At 37.7% G+C, this 17,506-nt stretch overlaps 2 protein-coding genes across 2 annotated transcripts in view; both read right to left on the bottom strand.

Moving 5' to 3' along the window:
* LOC144554779 (BTB/POZ and MATH domain-containing protein 2-like) overlaps positions 1–17,506 on the bottom strand; it is a 34,794-nt gene that overhangs the window by 4,043 nt on the left and 13,245 nt on the right. The window lies entirely within an intron of this gene.
* On the bottom strand, positions 12,062–13,581 carry LOC144554579 (BTB/POZ and MATH domain-containing protein 2-like). Its single transcript, XM_078302892.1, has one exon. It carries the CDS (start codon positions 13,334–13,336, stop codon positions 12,206–12,208), a length of 1,131 nt encoding a protein of 376 aa, XP_078159018.1. The 5' UTR covers positions 13,337–13,581; the 3' UTR covers positions 12,062–12,205.

Genomic DNA, 17,506 nt, shown 5'->3' with positions numbered 1-17,506 from the left:
CCACTCTGGCTGGGATGTGGGCTCCGGTGGCATCTGACTAGCATGAACAGCGGGCTCATCGGGCTCATCCCTCTGTACTCTGCGCCAATCGATGTCCTCTCCGGCGTCTCTGAGCATCGTGACTAGCTTGGCCTCATGGCCATGGCCCTCAATGCAAGGGGCAACCAAGTTCAACATCGTGTGCCCAAAAGCCCTATAGCCACGCCTTCCAAGACAAACGATTGAATGCCCGGCACCTTTAATTGCCAGTAGTAGCTAAAAAAAATAAAACTAAAGTTAGACGAAAAAAATACATTAGGGAAAAAATGAATTGTTTGAGGTGCATTACTTACATCGCGAGCAACTTTTCGGCCTGTAGGGGTATAACCATCATCCTCGAAGATCTTCGCGCGAAGATAATCGCCGTAATCTCCCTCAAGATACACAGATGCCATGCCGACCCGCAAGTACCAAGCCTGATATCGCAGTAGGGGAGGCCCCTGCAACTGCATCTCACCAACCTCCGACATCTGCCACAAGTTCTCACTCATGCTCGCTGCTCTGTTGTAGTGGTCCAGGTAATACGTACTCCAATCTCTATTGTTATGATTACCATGGGTCACCCTGTAATTATTATTTTAGATTCAATTTAAAGGCAACAACTAATATTAAGTACAAAATGCAAGAAAAACATAACTTGTACGTACCCGTGTAGTCCCATGATGATAGATCTCGGGATGTCTGGATCTGCGGGGATGAGTGGAGGAAGTCCAAACTGACGGAGCACCCGGTCTGGATAGTGGTGCTCCACTATCCAGAAGCAAACCAACGGACCCCTGTAGAGCCACATCTCCTCATCATCCGATACAATCTGCGGCAGCCTCCCCTCATCGTATAACTCACTATACGGAGTCCAGCTCACCTGCGTGTCACCCAAACTCTGCAACTGACCTCGGACTAGCCTGATACCTACTGTCTTTCCGTGAGGCTGGTTAACATAGCGGTGATCTCCGTACCATTTCTTGCCAAGTGCCGGGCGATATGCATCATCGGGCTCATTCGGCACGGGAACAACCACTGGTATACGTGACCATGACCAATGCTGCAGTAGAAGTGTCGGTCCATAAATCTGCTTACTTTTAGGCTGTATTTTGAAAAATATTAGCCGTCAGGAAAAAGTTAAATAATTAAAATAAGAAAATAATTACATGACAAGTTAAATAATTAAAATAACACAGCAATAACATACTGACTTTGCAAGCACAACACAAGTTGGAGTAAAGATGTGCTAGGACAGCCCCACCCCAATTGTACCTTCTTGACGTCCCAAGGTCTCGCAACAGCTCCAGATACATAATCGGGATGGAATCACCGCTCGAATCAGCAAACATGACAGAACCAAATAGATCCATCACGAAAGCCCGTGTGTATCTATAATGTCGAAATTACGGAGCACCTCATTTTTTAGTATGAAATATAGTACAAAATAAATATATATAATGGTTTATATGAGTACCTCTCAATGTCCTGCTCTGTGGATCCCCAATGCAGACCTCGATTGGCGAATAGAGCTCGCAGTGCCGTCTTCTTCACATGAAACCTCGACTTCCCGCCATTATCACGTATAGCTGGCTCCGCTCCCAACAGCTCTGCGAGGGTGGCATTAATCGTGTTATCATCAGTGGAGTATGATATGCCACCGACGGGCACGCCCTGGATGGGCAAACCCCAAAGGACACTCACATCCTGGAGAGTCACTGTCATCTCTCCAAACTGGAAGTGGAACGTGTGCGTCTCGGGGCGCCATCGCTCCACTAGTGCCTGGATGAGGGATGCATTGGTAGCCTTGCTCTCCGTCTCCAAAATATCGACCAAATGGTACAACCCCAAATTTCGTAGATACGGGTCCATCAGAGAGTAGTACTGCATGCCGTATGCCCGATTCTTACATTCTAGGAGGTCCTGACTCTGTGTTGAAAAAAAAAGAAAACAACATAAAAACCTAAAAAAATGAGCAATTAGCAAAAATTTAAACTTTCAAAAAAGAAAGGAAAAAGTAATCAAGTACCTCTCGGGATGCCAGTGAGACTCGATGCTCACTATGAGGTATCCATAATAATGGACTAAAATGCTCCGTGTTGTCCACGGAAATGGGATCATCAGTATGGTCGGGTGGTGGTGGTCTCCTAGGCCGTCCCCTAGCCATCCTACGTTTGGAAAAAAATTAGACATGCTACAATTGATTAAATTATGTTAATATGAAAAAAATTGTTATTTGGGCAAAATAGGATCATCACTAATTATAAATATTTTGGTACCTACATTGACACTAATTACCATTAAATTCGGTACTTCAATTAATTAACCCTAATTATAACTAATTAGCACTAATTGCGATCAAATTTTGGACTAAATATAAATATTTTGGTACCTACATTGACACTAATTACTACTAAATTGGTACCGTAATTAATTAACCATAATTATAACTAATTAGCACTAATTGCGATCAAATTTTGGACTAAATAATCCAAAATAAAATTAAAACTAACTTTGGTACCATAATTATCACTAATTATAAATATTTTGGTACGTACATTGACACTAATTACCACTAAATTGGTACTGTAATTAATTAATCCTAATTACAACTAATTAGCACTAACTCAACTAACTAAAAAAAAATAACACTAATTTTGGTACCTTACTAACATAATTGGACTAATCTACAATTTTTTTATACTACAAATGAAATTTAAAAAAAATATATGGACTTACTTGCAAATTGGGAGAAGAGAGAAGAAGAGAGGAGAAAAGAGAGGAGAAATTCGGGTGGGAGGAGAGAGAGTGGGAATTTGAGAAAATGAATTGTGAGGAGAGAGAAAGAGCATGAGGAATGAATATATAGGCCCGGACCGCCCCATTTTTCGGCGGTTAGGAATTTTAATTCCGGACCGTCGAATTTCCTGGCGGTTAGGAATTAAAATTCCGGACCGCCCCATTTTTCGGCGGTTTGGGCATTTTTAAAATTTTGTCCAAATCCTGGGCATTTTAAATTATTTATTTTTTGTTTTGGGTATTTTTAAAAAAATCGGGCCTGCGGGGTGCTGGACTACCTTTTTTTTTATTTTTTATTGATTTCATTAATTTTCTTTTCTTGCCAAAAAAAATCTGACATAGAAATAATTATATATAAACACCTGTTGCCCGCAACCCACTCAGTATTTTTTTACTTTTCTAAAGGAAAAATAGTCTTTACTATTCCAATTCAAACTGTGTGATTGATTGATATATAGAGGGCTCTTTTCTGTAATATGATCCATTCATTTTTAGTCAAAGGTATTCAATTGGAGCTCTCTTGATACATGGCGGTTAGTCAATGGAGGACACCATAAATTATTCGACGTTGGTGACACACTTTCATGAATATTCTAAATATATCAACAGTTTTAACTCACTCATATTTCAAAATAATTCAGACAGTTCTCAATGTCGGCTTCATTTTTAGTACCCAATTCTCAATTTACTTCCCTATTGGAGGACCATTGGATCTAAAAATATACACGAAACCTATAATTTTCCTCTGGGCGACGATGGCAAATGAGATAGAGAAGCACCTATAATTAAAGATTCACATAGTTGTTTCTTCAAAAAAATATTCACATATTTACACAACAATTTACCATAAGGAGTTCATCAAAAGGTATATCTATATTCATTATGAATTTGCAAAAGAATCACAAGTAACAAAAGAATCAAAAGGTATATCTATATATATCCACAAGTATCCGTATCCGATACTATCCGTATTTGTATCCGTATTCGAAAAATTATAACGGATAAGATACGGTTTGACCACTATCCAATCTGTATCCGACCGTTTACACCCCTAGTAAAAACAATTAACAAGACTTGTACAGACACTAATAAAATGGTAATAACAATTAACAAGAGTTCATGGCCATAACCAATAATAGGAACATTGATCGTCATTCATGAACATAATAATTGATATTTATGCATTTTCCACACTTAATCTTCAGATTAAGCTACGCACTTCTTAATTGATCAAAATTTGTAATTTTGTTCCTTTTATTGAGTATACCCGGGAGAGATTAAACTAATTTTTAACATGAAGGCCATTGTTCTACAAGGATCATAACCTGTAGGCAGGATTGCGGCTCATAACCTTCAAGCAGGCCTATTATTGGGCCGTTGGGACATAAGTTTACAATTATATTATAAATTAAGTATATTTTTATTTATTTTTGTGTATACAATATTGTAATAATATATAGGTGACTAATCGTTTGCCTAGAGTACCTATCTGTTTAGCTTGTCCGTACTACACAATTTCAAAACTTGCAAATAAATATTGAGGTTTATTGGTTTTCAGACCGAATCAAATAAATGGATTGTCGCTTGAAGAAAGTAATAAACATCTATTGCTTTATTGCACTGTCAACTATTAATCATGTAATTATTATTTATCTACGCTTGGCCTTCAGGTTATTGTATCTTATATCATATAGAGTTTAAGAAGCTTTGATTGATATATTCTTGCAGATTTTGTTTAGAAAAAACAAATGGAATATCTCATATAAAGTATTCTTCTATATATTATATTGCTGAGAAAATAGGAGGAGATTATCCTAATCGAAATTGTAATATCAGGGATATTACAATTGTCTCTTTGCTCCTCCTTTAAAGTTATAAGCTATCATATTATTGAAAATATATTAAATTGTCTCTTTGCATCTAAATTTCAAATATAAATAAATAAAATGTTACAACTTTAATATGGATAATAGATTTGTAATTCAATCTCCATGTGAGAGGCTACTATGACGTGTACTCTCCAAGAAATACCAATGACCTTATAAGTTGCAGTTCTTACTATCTTACTACAATTAACCAGGTTACATGCAATTAATTGAGTAATTCTTTGAAGCCTTCCAATAATTTAAAGCTTAAATTCACAGCTAAAGAAGCTTAAGATTTATCAATCTCATCTCATGGCATGCATTTCCTTCAATTCAAAAACAAGGACCCGTAGAGAAGCTGCCATTGCCGATTTTTTTATTTTTATCCAAAATTTAAATTAAATTTCAAAAATTAACCGAACCGGCTTTGTTTTTCAAATTCTACCCAAACCGGTCAACCGTTAACCGGACCAAATTTCCGGTTAACGGTTAACCGGACTCTTTAAAATGGTCCGGTTAACCGTTAACCGGAAAATTGGTTTCGGTCCGGTTAACGGTTAACCGGTTTCATTGGTTCGGTTAACCGTTTAGCAGAAAGAATGGTTCGGTGAACCGTTAACCGGACCAGTTTTTTTTTTTTTTTTTTTTTTAACGCGTGGGGGTCATGCCGATGGGGTATCGACACGTGGCAGATGGGAAGGGTTCGGTGAACCGTTAACCGGACCTGGGTTTTTTTTTTTTTTTTTTTTTAGACGCGTGGGGGTCATGCGATGGGGTGTCGACACGTGGCATATCCACTGTAGACCCGTGGCTTATGATTTTATAATGGGGTGCCGTTTGTGTTTTAGGATGGGTGCCGTTTGAGAAGGTTTTAGGATGGGTGTCGTTTGAGAAGCAGAGCAGAGATCGTCTGAAATCAGGTTTTTTTTTTTTCATAAGAAATAATTTTTTCAAATTACAGTGTACAATCTACCAGGGACTAGTTTAATTAGGAAAATGCTCAATAAGCCTTATTCCATATAAATAGAAATTAATAATTTTGTCCTTTACAAAATAATTTTGTAAGTGCTAATATTTTAATTGTTTTGGTTCTTTTCCTAAAAATTTCATGTATTACTCCATGGAGAAATAATTAGAGATTATCATCAGATGTTGCATGTATTAAACTTGTTAGGTTGAATTTGATTGAATTTGAAAGATATTCAAAATTCAACCCAATTATCCTTAAAAGGTTTGAGATAATTGAAAAAATTCCAATTCCTTAAAAATGCTTCATATAATTGTTTTTTTTTTTAATTACCATTGGAAGAAAGGATGCATGTTATCTGTGTGGTTCGAATAGCCGTCTTTATTTTTTTTTTTTGGGAAACCCTGAAAGTGATAGTGGCTATCTGGTCAATGTAGAGCTGGTAAAAGTGCTTATTAAGTCTAATAAGCTTTACCGATTTTTTGATTTTTATCCAAAATATAAATTGAATTTTAAAAATTAACCGAACCGGCTGTGAAATTTTAAATCTACCCAAACCGGTTAACCGTTTAGAGTAATTTGTAAAATTCCAAAATGGTGAAAAATAATTTAGAAACTTCCAAAATAGTGTAGAATAATTTAGAAAAGTTCCAAAATAGTTTAGAGTAATTTGTAAAATACCAAAATGGTAAAAAATAAATTAGGAAGTTGTAAAATAGTGTAGAATAATTTAGAAAATTTTAAAGTGGTGCCCGAATAATTTAAAAAGTTCCAAAATAGTCGATAATAATTTAGAAAAGTTCAAAAACGGTCTAGAATAATTTAGAAAATTTTAAAATAGTGTAAAATAGTTTAGAAAATTTAGGTAATCCAAATTGGTTTAGAAATAATTAGAAACATCCAAAACGGTTTAGATTAGTTTAAAATTTTTGAAAATAATGAATTAACTTTGAATTAATTTTGTAGCATGGCAGACGAAATCAATGATGAAGTACCTATGGCGCGGGATACTTTTAGTGATCTGTTGTGGATACCGCATACCAGTCACGGGGTGTGTCAGGCTTCTGAGGAGGTAAGCAATTACTTATTTCTTTTTTTCTGACTTGTTCAGAAATATCATCTTGTTTTAATTTCTAATTTTTATTTTCGGTAATGTAGAAAAAGGAGGTTATAAACGTGAAGCACTACCGTTGCATGACCGCGTACCACGCTGCATACGCGCCATTCTTGATTCGATTGGGTTTATACCAGATCGCATGCATGCCTCACAAAAAAATCGATGCGGCGCTGATAGTTCTCAACACATACAAATAAAATAACACACAAGTTAATTTCTACGACGCAGACTTAAATGTTGTCCGAGGGTGCGCCAAACAGTTGTACTTCCTCTTGCCGGTTGCTCTGCCGCTGCTTGCGCCTGTCTTGCTACCTCCTCTACATGTAGTGCAGACCATGTATTAATTTGTGAATTTAGTTAAAACAAGTATTTATAATTGATTGATCAGTTATACCTGCAGCATTCCGATCAATTGTCTCACGATGAGGCTGGCGTCCGAGTCTCCGACCACGCATTTTGTCCATTTCCATCGGTATGCGGTCGTGCCGTCTCCGTCCTTTCTTGATCAGATTCGAATCAGGTATAATTTTTGGGCCATTATATGCAGGCCATTCACATTGGTTGCCTTTCGGTTCCCAACGTCCGCTCCATGTTTGTAACACTATTGACATACGGTACAAGGGGTTGACGTATAAATTTTCATCATATCTCATTTCGCGGACAACTGCCATGAAATGAGAACATGGTATGCCGGTCAGTTGAGGCTTCTGACATTCACATTCAACCTTGTTGTTGTCCATAACAACAACCATATAACTGAAATCCCTACGAGTATACTCAAGTCTCGGTTGATTACGCCTTGCTGGTATTTTTTCGCCCTTAACCATTACCTCAAAAAGACCATGTCTTCCACGGTAAGGAATCACAGTCATGTCCCTTCCTTTTTCGATACGCTTTTGCAATAACTTAGTTACCCTGTCGGACCACACCTGACCATCCTGAAATCTCATTTGAGCTTTGTTCCATCGGTCAAAAAACCACTTATTCAACTTATAAAACGTGTCCTCCACGACCGCTGCAACCGGTAATCGCCGACTAATTTTGAACACGGCGTTCAGTGACTCTGACCCATTTGTTGTCATTATCCCCCATCGGTGACCTCCGTCCTCTGCTTGATACAACTTCTCTGGACATGGAAGCTCGTCTTCATCATTAGGGTTCCTGTTACCCACCTTGTTAAGGTAGTCGATAGCCTTCGGACAACCAATTTCAAAGTCTTGTAACATCTCCTGCAACCTCCTAGGTTTGCATTTGTTCACTCCAGCTATGAACCTATCGCTAACCTCTCTCTTACGGCCCACGTGCTTGTAAAGATTTTCAGCAACATGTTGAGAGCAATACCGGTGCACACATTGATCGGTAGTCTCATCCCACCCGAGATTTGGATCCTGGAACACGGCTTTAATTCCCAAATGTCTATCAGATATGACACAAAAGAATCGATTATCTCCAATTACTTCCAGCCTCAACCATCTCATAAAAAAACCCCAGTTGTCAGCACTTTCTTTCTCCACAATTGCAAAAGCCACTGGAAGTAATTGGTTTTCGGCATCATACATACATGTCATCAGCAGCCTACCTTGGTACCGTCCCGACATGAAACATGCATCGATACTAATCACTGGTCTGAGGAACGGTATCGCTGCAATACAAGCTCCAAATGCCTATGCCGCTCTGTGGAAAAGCCTGTTAGTTTCTCCATCAATCGGGGTCGACATCACACAATACTTGGTTCCTGGATTGTTTCTTCTGATGGCTTCTAATAGTGGAGTAAGCAAGTTGTACGAGTTCTCCCAACTCCCAAACAGATTTGCAATAGCAAGCTCACGGCCTCTCCATAATTTATTGTACTTGGGGGTTACCTTATTATATCTCTGCATGACGATATCTCGGATATGATTTATAGGAGAGCACACATCCCTTCTAATAGTCTTATCAATTGCAAGGGCAATCATCTCTGCTGTCAGCTGACAATGATCAGTACGTGTTGCTGATACTCTGCACGTATGAGGATACGCTTGTTTGGTAATAATCCAAGATTCTGAAAGACCGTTTTGCTTGGCGCATAACTTAAATTTACAAAAAACATCTCTGCACACCACCTCGTAACGTCTGGGTTCGCTTCTAAGAATCTTGCACTCACAGTTCTTATCGAGATGGAACTCATTGATTGCTATCCTTAGAGCCGTTTTTTACTCATAAACTACACCCTTAGCCAACGGATTATCGAATGTTTTTTTTGAGCTGCCGAAAAAATCGACATCTGCAGGCCGAAAACCGGATATGTCATTGAAACTATCAACCGGATGTGTCATATTTTCTCGACCAGTTATCGGGTACTGTGATTGACGGGATTGTGTTTGACGAGACTTTGATTGTGACTGGCTGAGCGGTTCAATATCATCGTCGGAACCCAATGACTCATCTGAGAGCATCTCATCTCCACTTTCCAAACTGTCAGAATCAATTGCATCCACAGGTACATGCGAATAATCACGTACCTGTCTACGGACCCGACTGGTACTGGGTCGGGGTCTAACCGGTAAATCCACAGAGTTTCGACTGGTACTGAGTCGGGGTATAACTGGTTGATCCATAGAGTTGCTACCGATACTGGGTCGGTGTCTCATTGGTACATCCACAGAGTGCCGACTGGTACTGGGTCGGGATCTAACTGGTATTGGGTCGGGATCCACAGGATTTCGACTGGTACTGGGTCGGGATCGAGGTTCAGGAATCTGACTGGTACAGTTCGGTTCCAATTCTACATATAACTCCAGAATTGGTAACCTTTGTGAAAAAGACGACACAACTCCTAACATGAATTCGAACGATTGTTGGTCCATTACCGGTACTAATTGATAGTCACGTTGTCCATCGGTGGACATATTAAACCTGGCTTGAATTTCCAGATTTGCTTGACTAGCATTGTACCCAACAAATTTATAAATCTCATTCTAAAGATAATCAAAATTGTGGTTCACGGTTAGCGGTATTGAGTATTTAGCTCGGGTACTGTAAAGGACCCCGTCATCATTGTATTGGATTTCCCCTCCAATAAAAATTTTCGCACAAATGGTTGTCATTTTTAGTTTTGATTGGTCTGGCAATTTAAAAAATAACAACATATAAGTAATTAAAACTTGTCTGGACCTCTAAAAATTATTCTATATCATTTTACATTTTTCTAAATTATTCTAGACCATTTTGGATATTCCTAAATTATTCTACACCGTTTTGGAATGTTCTAAAAAATTCTAAATTATTTCGACAATATTCTGAACCGTTTAAAATGAACTAATTAATTATATTATCAATTAAAATAAATAAAAAATAAAAAATACCTGAATCGAAGAGCCGATTGATCAGACAGTCAGAGCTCCGTAAGGATTCCTAAAACAATTCTAAATCATTTTAGAATTTTTTTGTCATATTCTAAACTATTTTGGAACCTTGGTAGCTACTACCAAGTTTTCAAAAAAAAAAATCCGTAATTTGTTATTAAATTAAATAATAAATTAAATAATAAGTAACATTCTTTCTCCATTACTTTTGATTTATATTTTTTATGACAATAATGAACAATTTGTCAATTTATTTTATTTATCACAAGTTGGTCAAAAAAAAAATTTCTGCTACATATTGAATAACAGTAATATATGCAAATATTACGGTTATAATATGTTGTATGTTGGTTGGAGATCATATTTTAATTTCTTCTTCTCCAACAAAAAAATTTCAAAAATCGATAGTTAAAAAATTAACTTATATAATTTACAAATTAATTATAAAAAAAAATTACCTTCTTTTTTCTTCTTTTCTTCCGTTCGTATCTCAAACAGCGATTTTTTTTTCTTCATTTTCTTCCGTTCGTCTCTGAAACAACATTTTTTTTTTTTTCGTTTCATCTCTCCGTCAGACTGATATTTATAGAGCAGATGTTAAAATATTTCCGCTTCACGGCTAACCGAACCCATACTGTTGGTCCGCTAAACCGTTAACCGAACCCAAACCCTTGGTCCGCTAAACGGTTAACCGAACCCTTGGTCCGCTAAACGGTTAACCAAACCCTTGGTCCGCTAAACCGTTAACCGAACCTAGGGTCCGGTTAACCGTTTAGCGGTTTGGGTAGTTTTAAAATTTGAAATCCGGTTCGGTTAATTTTTAAAATTTAATTTAAATTTTGGATAAAAATAAAAAAATCGGCTGCCATTGCCTGGAAAGATTTCAAATCACTGTTCATGACTTAAATAAGGGAGATTTCCAGAGGTGTTGCGAGATGTAAAGAGATAAAGCTAGCTAGCTCCGAGTATTTGATAAGAAAATTCGATTGTTCTATATATGTTCCCAAATAAAATTATATATATATATATATATTTATTTTTGGATCATTTATTTCTTTTGCAGGATGTTTCGATGTCCGTGTTGTGCTTTATATGTTTTGGTTTTCTCTCTTATCTGATTAATGAATTCAGTCAGCTTTGATGATTATGTTCATGAATTATCTAGAAATAAGTAATGATATCACAAACTGCAAATCTAACCATTAAAATTAATCTCCCTTATGTGAGCAGGTGAGCTATATGTAAGAATTTTCAAGACATGAAGCTTTGATGTCCAGTGAAAATTAAAGTAATTTCGACTTCACAGAGACTACGAAGATTTCTAAAAGAATTTTTTTTTTTCATGTAATTTGCCACAACCAGATTCAAATTTTACAAGAGCAGATTTCAAAAAGAAAAATAATTGAAGTAATTTGCCAGAGCCTGATTCAAACTTTACAAAAGCAAACCGATCTGATGGCCAATTAAATTTGGGATTTCACATGAGTTCCCACTTCCCAAATCCTAATTTACTTCGCTATTTGGCAAAATCTGATGGCTGAGGACCATTGGACCTAAAAATTGGTCATAGTACGATACCCGTCAGAATCCTCAAATGTTAGCAAATGAGATACAGAAGCACCAATAATTAAGGTACACATAATTGTTTCTTAAATAATATGCACAGAGTTAAATACCAATAAACCTTGAGGACTTCATCAAGGAAATATTCATTATCAATCTGCAAAAGAATCCCTGCATGTAACACAAAATGCATGCTCTATAATTCAAGAAATACAAAGGCATTTTTTTTTTTATAAAGTTGGATTAACCCAACGATTTCATTAGAAACAATAGTCATACTGTTGCCAACTCCAAACATCTGGAGTACGGACAGATACAGGAACTGGTACATACAAAATACTGCCTAATACATCACCAAAAGCCACCAAGGCATTGAAAATACCAGAACTGGTAAAAACACACAAAAAGACTAGAATTCAAGTACTTAGTCCATACAACAGGAACATTACTTTCATCATAAATTCATAATTGCTAGAACAAAGAAAAACACAACAAACAACTGCATTACATATGAGACGATATCTTCATTGAGTTAATAAGCTATTTCTTTTCTTTTTTCATTTTTATCATTCCAGAAAGACGGCCTTGTATTGACCCTGTCTCTTATTTCAGCCTTTATGGATAGGAAGCTTCTGACCAAATCTTCATATTCGTCACTTAACATCCAATTAATTAAAGTTCCTGGCTCTGCAAGGCAATTTAGGCAAGCATTTTTGAGCCTAGGAGAGTTGTGTTGCAGAGCCAATTCCCAAGTGATCGCAACCGTGTCAAGTGAAATGCGACCACATAACTTATTCTCACATAATTCCTTCAACCCCTCTATTGCATATTTATCAGCAGCAACAAACAAATGTTCTGCCATCTTCTGTGATGACTCTTTAGAATCACAAGAGGGAAAAGAATCAGTGTAAATGAAGTGGAGCATTGCTTCGAATACCTCGGGGGCCATGTCTTCAATTTGAATCTGTTTCTGTGTCGCCTCGGCCATATTACCAAAGAGTTCTGCTTTAAATACAGGGGATCGAGCAGCGAGCACTATCTTGTGGCACATAAAAGATCGATTTTCAACGAGAAAAGTTACATCAGCTGTCTCGCTACTTTCCAATAGCTGCCCAATTTGGCTGTGTAAATCAAATGACCTTGGCACCTGAAGGGAGCAGCTATTGTGGGGTATATCAGTGTTACTGATGCTGCAAATTAATTCAAAACTACCATCGTTTACAATATCCTCCTCCTTGTATAATAGGTTAGAATATTCGCCATAAGCAAATACCTTTCCCTCAAAAGGAGAATTTTGTATCGCATACCTGAACATTTCTTCCTCTCCTTTGAGATGATACTGATGAGAAAGTGCAGATGTTGTCCCATCTCTCTTCATGAGACTCAAACTGATTGTTGTCTTCACGGTTTTGTACCCACCGTGAAGCCTAACAAAGAAAGAAGTAAACGCTTGACGTTGACCTCGTATCAACTGTTGACCTCGTGGCAACTCTCGACGTGTAGCTCGTGGGTAACAGTCAATGACCCATTCATTACCTAATGCATAAAATATGGGCGAGGAAACAAATTGCCCAGGTTGAAGATCCTTAATCTCTGAGAGGTTAAATATGAAATGGTGTGAGAATGAGACTCTGTTGTAGTTTACTGATGCTGAATTTGCCATGAGTTCTGAGACACTACTTGTAATATATTAAAAGTTTGTGGAATTCAGATTCGGTTTCAAGCGAGTCTAGGGTTTAGAACCGGGTTGAGTTCTCGATTTGAAGTTTTTTGTTTTCTTCTGGCGTGGATGCTCGCACACGGGCTCTCTGCTCACGAGTTGGGGCAATTTGAGTCCAATTGTGGGTTTTTTTTGCGTCAATTTGGGTCACAGAGATTGATTCGGGAGAGAGAGAGTAGTCGATGGGAAGAAAGGAAACAAAGTTATCTTGGGAGAGGAAAGGGGGCCGAAAGGCAAAGAGATGCATCGTTTTTAAATAGAGAAAAGGTAACGTCTTTGGGATACAGTCCTCCGAAAATCTCCGTGTATAAAAGTATTTTATTTTTAGTTTAGTTCTGACGCGTTTTCAACTACTATAATTTAAACTGTCATAATTTCAAGTACAATATGTATGTTTACAGGATAATATGTGTATGTTTACATGATAATATGTGTATGTTTACAGAATAATATGTGTATGTTTACATGATAATATGTGTATGTTCACAGAAGGTGGTCCCCAACAGCTGTCACGCGTTTTCAACAGCTGTTACGTATTTTTAACAACTTTCACGCGTTTTCATCTGGGACCACGTGGTTTCATCTGCAGAATATCAATTGAACTTGTTTATAGGATTGTTTTTATAGTATTACAGGATCTAATGAACTTGTTTATAGAATTAGTATAAAAAGTTCGGGAATTTTCAGAAGATTGAGGGCCGAAGACTGTTAGCTGCTTCCTTTTAAATAAGCAAGGTGTACTCATAGAGACATTTGTTCCACGGTTAACCTAGACTAACATCTTTTTTAAATAAAATCATTAATAGAGGCATTTGGTGCATAGTGAACCAGGAACAACGAGCTCTGATGAGATTATGAGAATGAGGCTGAAGTAACAAGCAGGATTATTTGGAGTGTTCATCGTCTGCATACATATCGACCGTCCGATTGTAAACGGAGTCCATCCGGTTCTTGTCTAAAACATAGGGGTGTCTTTAATATTAGTGCAGATTTAGTTCACACGGATCTTGAAGCTGATCGGACAATCCAGATATATTAACTGAAAATATTCCTTTTTGAGTTAATGTAGAGGATACCAACTGGATTATTTGAGCACTTTTTTCTGAAGGGATGCCAACATTCCTTTTTTTACTCTACTTTTTTTCAATTAAAAGCAAATTAAATAAGCCTTCTATTTGAACATATTTAATATTAGTTGGTCAATTAAATTTTACATATTAATCAAATTGTCTAAATTATAAAAAATACTGAACAATATAATTATTATTATTTCCAATTTATTTGATTTCTAAGAGAAAAGTAGTATCATATTATTCCAATTCGGTTTGTATGATTTAAATGAGCGGACCTAATCGATCTGATTTTAAATTTAAAGGGCTCTTTTATGTGAATATTGCATGTTCGTTTTCCATTATACGATTGGATTTGAAATATTAGAATTCTATTTTTCTTAAAAAAAAAGAAAAAAAATAAGGGAGATCTAAAAGCTCTTTTTTAAGCAAAAAAAAATAAAATAAAATAAAATACTATGTTGTTCTTTATTTCAAGACCAAAAATAAAATACGATTTTGAGTGAAGGAAAGTTTGTGGAATTCAGATTGAATAGATGGCATATGAACTGACATGCAAGGAGAGGTTTTTGTTTTTAGCACCAATATATATAACCATAGGTGATATTAATACCTCGGACACATGTCTCCAATATTATATGTTGTTATGTTGCCTGACCATATTTCCAAAGAGCATTGCTTTAATACAGAAAATTGTGTTACCAGTAATCTATGGGACATAAAACAACGACTTCCATTATGAAAAGTTACATATGCTGTCTCGCCACTTTCCAAGATATTCCCCATTTGACGTGGAAATCAATCTGGCTGTTCATATCTCTCTGCTATCGGAGCTGCATATTAATTCAAAACTATCATTTTGTCTAACAATTAATATTCATGTAGAAAGAAAAAAGAAAAAATAGAGTCATCGCCATACCTGTCCAAAAGGAAAATTTTGTACTGCAAACCGGATTAATCCTCACTCATCTCTTTTAGAACTTTTTGATGCGTCTCTCTTCAAATCTAATGCATGAAACACAGGTGAGGAAATAAATTGCTGAGGTTTCAGATCTTCCATCTGTGTGCAGTTAAAGTGACATGGTTCGAGACTTAATTTGATGTATTTTACTAATGCTGAATTTTCCATGAGTTCTGATAAGAGTATTACAAAAAACACATTTTATTAATTAATATTAGGAATCAATATATAGATTACATATGTACATAAAGAAGTATTTGGTGTTTTCTTAGGCACAGTGGCTAACTTTGGTGTTTTCCTTGGTGGTGGCTAACTTTGGTGTTTTCTTAGGTGGCTAACTTTGGTGTTTTCTTACGAATCAAACAGGCGGTGGCTAACTTTGGTGTTTTCTTAGGCACAGTGGCTTCGCCTGATCCGTGCGACCTAAAGAAGTATTTGGCAGTGGTGGCTACTGACAACCTATCAAGGGTCTCTGAGCACGTGACTCTAATGGTAGGAGGAATGGAGTACATGCTCACCGTTAATCCAATCAAATGGGTACACGGCCTCATTTACAAGCCGGCCGATCTGCCACCGGCTTCGAAAATATTTCATCGGCCCGATCCACCGATGCCAACCTCCTCCTCGTCGTCTGAGGAGGGGGGCCGGGAAGAAGGGGACAATATAGTAATCAGTGGGAGGGTTTTGTTGGAAATAATCAAAGACAGAGATCGACAAACCCTACCACCACAACTGAGGGAGATGGTGGAGAAGGCGGAGGCATGGCAAGCCGGCAACACGGTGGGCACAATCCAGGAAAGAATGGCCACAATCCCGGAAAGAATGGCCACAGAAGATCCATTGTCCTTGGCGGCGCCAGCCATGCAGAGTCAGCACAATCAGAGGTCAGAGCAGGGTTGCAGACCCGACACACGCCGCGTGTCTGACCAGCCTCTCACTGAGCGGGTCAAAGGAAAAGGAATTGCTGTAGCGGGTCACTCCAACGAGACGGGCATTACACCAGGCAGTAGCAACAACATACGCCCCATGAGAAGACAGCTACAACAGACCCCGATTATTCTACAACGTGGCTCCTGCAGTGCTACGACGCGTGGCGCTCAGGATCAAAGTTCAAAAGAAAAGACAAAGGAGAAGAACCTTCGGCAACGGGTTTCTCCTGCCAAAGGCGTCGTGTTGCGGCAGAGGGGACAGAGAGGTGGTCACAGGAATGCGTTGTCACCAAGGGGTCAGAGACAGATGTCAATAGCTGGTCCTAGCTCTTCAGAAAAGACACTAAATGAGTTCAGGAAAACAATCAAACAGAAGCGCAAGTTGGGCCAGCAAAACAGGCCTTCTATATCAAGTGGGCCGTCTAAAAGGACTCAGCTACAGGACCGAAAAGTTAATTGTGAGATTAATCCTAATGGGTTTTTTGAAGTCAGAGTGGACTATGCTCATTGTGTGGACCTGGCTAAAAGCATTGGGCTAAAACCTACTGATGTAGAGGAGGCCATCGCAGAAGACAATCAAGCAAGATTTAATGCTGACCCAATAGACATGGATCCAGATGCTCAAGATGGCCAAGATGACCGTATCCCAATTGATTTCGAGCCTTCCAGTGGGGATGAGCTTGATTCTGAAATGGAAGATTGATCCGTCGGATTTATCAAAGAAGTTAATTGTTGTTAATTAGTTTTAATGAAGAACACAAAATTAAAACTTTTATCTTGGAATGTTAGGGGACTAGGGGATTTGACTAAATGTAATGTTGTGAGAGAGATTATCAAGGACTCTCGATGTGATGTGTGTTGTTTGCAAGAAACAAAAATAAATGGAAATGATTTGAATTACTTTTCACGTGTCATTCCATCTTTTTTTCATAGGCAGGTGGTTACACTTGATGCTATTAGCTCAAGAGGTGGTATCATGGTAGCCTGGAAGCGAAACTACACTATGTTAAATTGCTGGACATCAACCAATACGGTTACAGTGACCCTGAAGCAGAGCAACTCGGGTCAGGCTTTCACGGTGACGGCGGTATATGGGCCGAGTGTTGACGCCAGGAAGCTAGACTTTATCCAAGAGTTAAAAATGGTCCACCAA

Source organism: Carex rostrata, chromosome 5 (genome assembly GCF_964058835.1).
Source record: "Carex rostrata chromosome 5, lpCarRost1.2, whole genome shotgun sequence".
In the NCBI taxonomy this organism is placed as follows: Eukaryota; Viridiplantae; Streptophyta; class Magnoliopsida; order Poales; family Cyperaceae; genus Carex; species Carex rostrata.
This window is presented reverse-complemented; position numbering and strand designations above follow the sequence as displayed.